A 6,000-nucleotide genomic window follows, 5' to 3' on the forward strand; every position below is an offset into this window, starting at 1 on the left:
TGAGAGCCTGTTGTCTCTTTTGTCCTTTGTGTGTGTGTGTCAGCGTGAAGAGGAAGAGAGGAAAGAAGAGGAGAGAAGGCGAGCGACAGAGGAGCGACGTCGCCTCGAAAGGGAAAGAGTTCTGAAGGAGCGAAGGGACGAGGAGGAGAGAGACAGAAAAATGAACGAGAAACTACAGATGATTGAGGAGCAGAGGTTTGAAAAATAAACACCTTTTTCCCCCAGTCTGCTCACGGTTCTATTTTGGAATAACAAAGTGCATTTAACGAATTGAACGTGCTTTGAACAGTAAAATTTGGACATTGCGATGGGCCTCTGTTTCATTCTCTCTTCTTTCTTGCAGAAGAAAACAAAGAGAACAAGAAGAGGAGCTGCGCAAAAAAGAGAAATTAAAATGGGTGAGCAAAAGTATTTTGTAGAATTTTTTTGGTTTTGCATTTAATTCCTCGCACTGAAGAACGCAAGAAGAGACCCCTGCACCTAACTTGTCTAAATATAAATATAAATATAACCTGCCCATTCTTTTATACAAGACGTTTTTGCAAATGAAGGTAAAAATAGGAAGCCGTTTTGAAGAAAGGCTGTGTGAGTTTTTGACAAGGCATGGCAAGCAGTGGTTATAGATTAACTCCTTTACCTTAGGCATAACAAGATTTCATGGTCCTACTTCCAATTAAACCAGTAAGGGAATTAAAATGCTTCTATATATCTTTAAAGTATTGTTGTTGTGCTTCTGAACTGACAGGAGCAGCAGCAAAGGGAGCACGAGGATGAAATGAGGGCTCGACTTCGAAGGAGTGAGTCCATAGAGAAAGCAGCAGTAAGTTATTTTTACTACCTAATATTGTGGTAAATTAGCTGTTTATAGCTGGCTTCAATGGGGAAACACTTGTTACTAGAAGGGTAATGTTTATTTGCCATAAACTGGTCATTTATTCTCATTTTGTTGTGATATGTTTAATGACTTACAGGAGGCAGCAGCGTTAGTGTCCCAGCGCTCCATGAACCCGAGGGAGTTCTTCAGGCAGCTCTCATCTTCGTCACAAAGTCCCACCAGTCCCGGATCTTCCCGCACCGGTATGAGCCGTCACAGAGTCCCGTTACTTTGTTGTCATTTCAAGGTTCAGGCGTTCTTGTTGAAACTTAATTCAGAATTCGCGGCGAACAGGACTGGTAGCAAACCGTTTCGTTCCTCTCCAGGAAAACCGTTCCGACGATACCAGCGCAGCCTGACAGACACGGCCTTCATCTTCTCCAAAGCAGAGGAAAGCTCGGCCACCTCTCCCCGAAGTTCGCCCCTGGTCTCCCCCTTCCTCAGGGCTCCCACCTCCCCCGTTTTCCAGGCCACGTCTCCCCCCGAGAGCCCCGTTTTCCGGCCTCTCAGCTCGCCGCAGAGACCCGGAGCCGCCGCGTCGCCACCCACGTCACCCGGTCGCCCTGCACCTCCAGATTCAGCCCCGCCCAGCACCCCTCAGACGAACAGCCAAGCTCGGGCTGCCGCTGAGCCCAGAGCCGCATCGCCCGCTGAACCCTCAGCACCTCCAGCCTCGCCCAGTCTCTTGGCTTCTTTAGCAAATGACGACCCCTCACAGTTGCATTTGGAGGCTGTGCCGACCTCAGTCCCAAATATCCCAGCTCAGAACGAAGACTTAATGTCAGACTTTGAGCCTGGTCTACCCTTACAGGTTCTGGCAGATCCTATTCCTGAGGATCCAGAGCTGAACACAGGTAAGTTTCAATGGCAGACTGACATTCTGTAAGGAAGTGTTCTTTTTAACCCTCCTGTGGCCTTCAGGCCTCTCTCTCTCTCTCTTTTGAGAGCATCAGGAGGGTTATAGTACTTCACATTCAACTTGTTTTCTAATAAAATAAAAATTACAACACAATACAATGTAAATGGTTTCGGCTTGTTGCTGTCCCACCAGCTGCTTTCACAAACAACCCTCAGATAAACTAGTGAAGCAGTTGCACAGTACAAACTTAAATAAGAGATATTGCACAATTACTGTTTCAAAAAATGTACAAATATAAAAATAAGAGCGTTTTGCACAACCCTTACCGCAGTACCAAAACAAACATTGCACAAGGTGCTTATTCTTGGCCACGCTTAGTTTTTTTTTGCCCCAAAACAGACTGAACTTACATGAACCCTTTGACAACAGCTGACACTTTATTAAAACAGCATCATTTTCCAATTAACAGACCTCAGCACAGCCAGCCCGGTGCACACAACTCTGGTGACGGACGCTGGCTTTAAAGTTCAAGCTGTCCTGGTGGAGGCCGATGAGGAAGAGGATGTGGAGGAATGTGACGGAGGTAAGCTTGAAACCCAGCCGGAGGTGTGCACTGCTGCCGCAGGAACAGCCCAGACTGAGACACGGGAGGTAGAGGAGGAGGAAAACGAGGAGGTCAAGGAAGAGGAAGAACAGAAGGAGGATCAAGACGAGGAGGAGAAGGAAGAAGAAGAGATGACAGGATCAGAAGGGGAAGCGGACCCGGCATTAGTGGAGGATCGAGCAGAGATGCCGCAGGATGAAGAGGTGGAGTCAGAGGAAGATGGAGAGGAGATTAAAGAATCGTTAGACATCCAGCCCCCTGCTGAACCTGCTGAGGTCTCAGAGGAAGAGGAGGAACCGACACTCGCAGGTAAACATTGTGTTTGTGTGACTTCTTCTGTTACGACTTGCCTTGTCACACTGTCACAACAATTTCAAATGTGTGCTACTGCCTTCCAAATAAGTCAAATCCTGTTAAGGTATTATCGAGTCATTATTGTTTCAGATGATGAACCAATTTGTCAAGAGATCAAACACGACACGGTGATCCTGTCAGCCAACGGGATCACAAATGGTGACGGCGCACAGGAACAGAATGGCACAGGTTTGACAGAAAACAAGAAGTTTATCTATAGTGATATGTTAACGTTTTTCCCCCCCCTCGTTCAGCTTTAGCTGGATTATTTTAAAGACTTTGCACATTGTTCGTTCTCAGTGAGATCTCTGAGTCCCTCCGACACAGAGGGCAGTACGTCCGAGCTGACTGTCTGCTACAGCCTCCGCACCACTGCAGAGGACAATGACATCATTGAGGACGTGAAGCAGGAGATCTCAGAAAATGGACAAGAGGTGTTTCATCCACACACACACACATATATATATACTGTATATCAAACATCAAACATCCCTTAAGCATAAAGAAAGAAAAAAATATGTCCTTAGAGAAAAGAAAAGTACATGTAAATATATGAAAGTTTTCTTCTGAGTGATTTTTTTTCCCTTAATTGTGTTGTGTTGTACTTAAGTTGAACAAGAAATGCAATATTTTATGATTATAGCCTTTTTTTTTTTGACTCAATTTCCCTGTCCACTTCAGGATTTAGCTGAGCAGCACATGTGCGTCCGAGCTCTGTATGACTACCAGGCAGGTAAGCTGCCATTTGGAGGATAATTACCACACATGTGCGCATAAAGTGCCTCCATTTGCAGTAATTACACTGTGATTATCTGGTCTTCAACATGTTATCTCGCGGTTCCCACAGAGGACGAAACGGAGATCTCCTTCGAACCAGGTGACATCATCCGAGACGTGGAGACGGTGGACAAAGCCTGGTGGAGGGGGTGGAGCAAGGATGGTCAACAAGGCCTGTTCCCCGCCAATTACGTGGAGACCATATAGGCAGACGGAGGCACATTATACACACACAGGAACACAGGAACACACATGCTCAGGGACACCTTCTCGCTCTTGTTTCAGCATGTTTTTTAACTTAATCCTCCCACTGAAACTTTATACTTTCTTTTTAGTTGGAAGAATAAAGAACCATGTAACTCCTTGTTTTGAAGAAAGCATAAAAAAGTGTGACTCTCCATTTTGATGTTTTTTTTTTTTTTTTTTTGAGAAAACACAAGCATGCAGATTTTACCCAGCCTCATTTTCATGGAAACAATCCCAAAGCCTCTTTTTTTTTTCCTGGACCAAAATAACTTATTTTCTTTTGAGATACTGTGGAAATGTTGGTGGGGAGAGAGATGGGATCACAACAACAAATGATCACAAACTTGTTTTTTTTCCTCCAAGTAACACAAACATGTTTTAAAGTGCAGTGTTCTTTTTGATCCACTCATGTAACAAGCATAACTCTGCTCACCATTTGTATCCACATACCAGGTCTCATCTTGTAATCATCTTTTTTTTTTTTTTTTGTATTTTCTGCATAATTCTGTAGCTCTGCATCATCTCTTGGAACAGTTTAATTACCAAAACCATACGAAAAAAGAATTTTAAAAAAATGTGGAAAATGATGTTAAATTTAACACCTGTATAACTCTACATTTCGGGTGGGTTGTATTTTTTTTAATACGTTGTCTTTACATGTACTTTATGACTATTTTGCCTTAATTTCCCAATTTAAAAAAAAAAATCTTTTACTGCATTTCTTCACAGACCTTCAGTTTTAATCATCTTCAGCATCAATAAAACACTACACTGTATAAAAAATTTATAAAAACATCAATGATTGTCTGTTTTTAATGTTCTGTGTTTGTTTCATTGCATTTTTTTTCTATTTACTCAATGCTTACAAACATATTGCATTTACACAGTTAAACCGCTGATGAATTTTTATTTCTAGTGTTATTCTTGTCTTTTAGTGATTGATTGCTATTATCAATAGATATTAAGGTCCATGTTTCACTTTAATAATTCACATTTCTAATGTTACATTTTACTAATATCTGCAATCCAGTGTTTGTTTTGACTTTTTAAATATTGACCATATTGAAGAAAATATCCTAATTTCACCCCATTTTTGTGGAAAACCAACAAACAGTCATACCTATTCATTTATTTGGATCAAATGGTACACAGTAATAAAAAGTACTAATACCTCAGCGTATCTATAGTACTTAGCTGATGTTGTCTCTAAACCACTTTTTTGATGATTATAAACAGATTATTTTTAGTGTTATTATCGATAAGGTATGTCTAGGTGAAAACCAGAGAAGTAAAAAGAAAAGTGCTAAAAAGTAAAAAAATGTAGTATTGCCCTGGCACCTATAGGTGGAGACATTGCCTTTTCCAATTTGTGAGCGACACCGTTGAGAAAGAGGTGACTGAATCGAACAAATTCCTCAGGACAAAAGGCAAAATATTTTGACAGGCAGAGAGGAGCCTCATTGTTAGACCCATTTCAGATGCAGGATATCCTGACATTCCTAAAGCTAAAAATTGCTAATGCTTCTACACCTTAAACAGGATTTTTTTTTCTCCCTTGGGTAATAATGATTGATTGGATATGACATTAATATTTCTTAACCGTGCACCTTTAATACTTACGGGGCGGCGAGGTTACGCTCTCGTGGTGCCAGTTCAATAATAGTGCTTGGCAGATGCGCCTGTGTTCTGGAATAGAGAGGTAATGTTTGACATGGGTCTCATCCTGCTTGAACTGATGCCTGTTGACAGACTGACTAAATCTATCCAGGAGACTATTCTGTCAAAGTTACCCCAGAAGGTTAATCATCAGTGATATGTGTGAAAAAGTGATGAGCCTCTTATGAAATATTAATTGGTTAGTATGGAGAAACCTCAAATGAGCAAGATTGGGCGATAGAAAAAAAGAGAAAAAATGGGGATAATTAAAGTTTTAAAGTGGCAGCGGGATGGAAAAGTACATACAGAACATTGGGTAGCAGCAGTGAACGTAATTTTATATTTGGTTGCCTAAGAAAACGATAAACAACCAGAGTGAAAGCTAATTATGAGAGCAGAACAACATTTTGACTCAGAGAACATGAAGGCAAATCAGGCTCGACAGTTTTTTTTCTCCACTGTTGTTCCCATGGTCATCCTCACAACTGCAGAGATCCCTTGTCTCTTCTGATTAAGCAGACTGATATGGAGGCGCCAGCTATTGCGCCAGTCAACTTTCCCTTCCTCTCTTCCCTTTTGTCTTTAGGCTCTTCTTCCCTTCTGTGACCCTCATCAGTAACAAAAGCCCCT

General features: G+C 41.9%; 1 protein-coding gene across 2 annotated transcripts in view; it reads left to right on the forward strand.

Annotated features, from left to right (window-relative positions):
- Nucleotides 1-4,513, forward strand: part of si:dkey-40c11.2 (drebrin-like protein A) — a 28,295-nt gene extending 23,782 nt beyond the window's left edge. For both annotated transcript variants that reach the window (XM_025008496.2, XM_017427967.3), the window contains exons 7-16: nucleotides 44-195; nucleotides 344-398; nucleotides 746-820; nucleotides 972-1,077; nucleotides 1,201-1,728; nucleotides 2,203-2,646; nucleotides 2,782-2,880; nucleotides 2,992-3,125; nucleotides 3,373-3,424; nucleotides 3,539-4,513. In XM_025008496.2, the coding sequence (XP_024864264.1) occupies nucleotides 44-195; nucleotides 344-398; nucleotides 746-820; nucleotides 972-1,077; nucleotides 1,201-1,728; nucleotides 2,203-2,646; nucleotides 2,782-2,880; nucleotides 2,992-3,125; nucleotides 3,373-3,424; nucleotides 3,539-3,675 (1,782 nt within the window). In that variant the 3' untranslated portion in view covers nucleotides 3,676-4,513. The remainder of the gene's footprint in view (nucleotides 1-43; nucleotides 196-343; nucleotides 399-745; nucleotides 821-971; nucleotides 1,078-1,200; nucleotides 1,729-2,202; nucleotides 2,647-2,781; nucleotides 2,881-2,991; nucleotides 3,126-3,372; nucleotides 3,425-3,538) is intronic.
- Nucleotides 4,514-6,000: the final 1,487 nt, after the last annotated feature.

The sequence above is a fragment of the Kryptolebias marmoratus genome, linkage group LG1 (assembly GCF_001649575.2).
Source record: "Kryptolebias marmoratus isolate JLee-2015 linkage group LG1, ASM164957v2, whole genome shotgun sequence".
Classification (NCBI taxonomy): domain Eukaryota; kingdom Metazoa; phylum Chordata; class Actinopteri; order Cyprinodontiformes; family Rivulidae; genus Kryptolebias; species Kryptolebias marmoratus.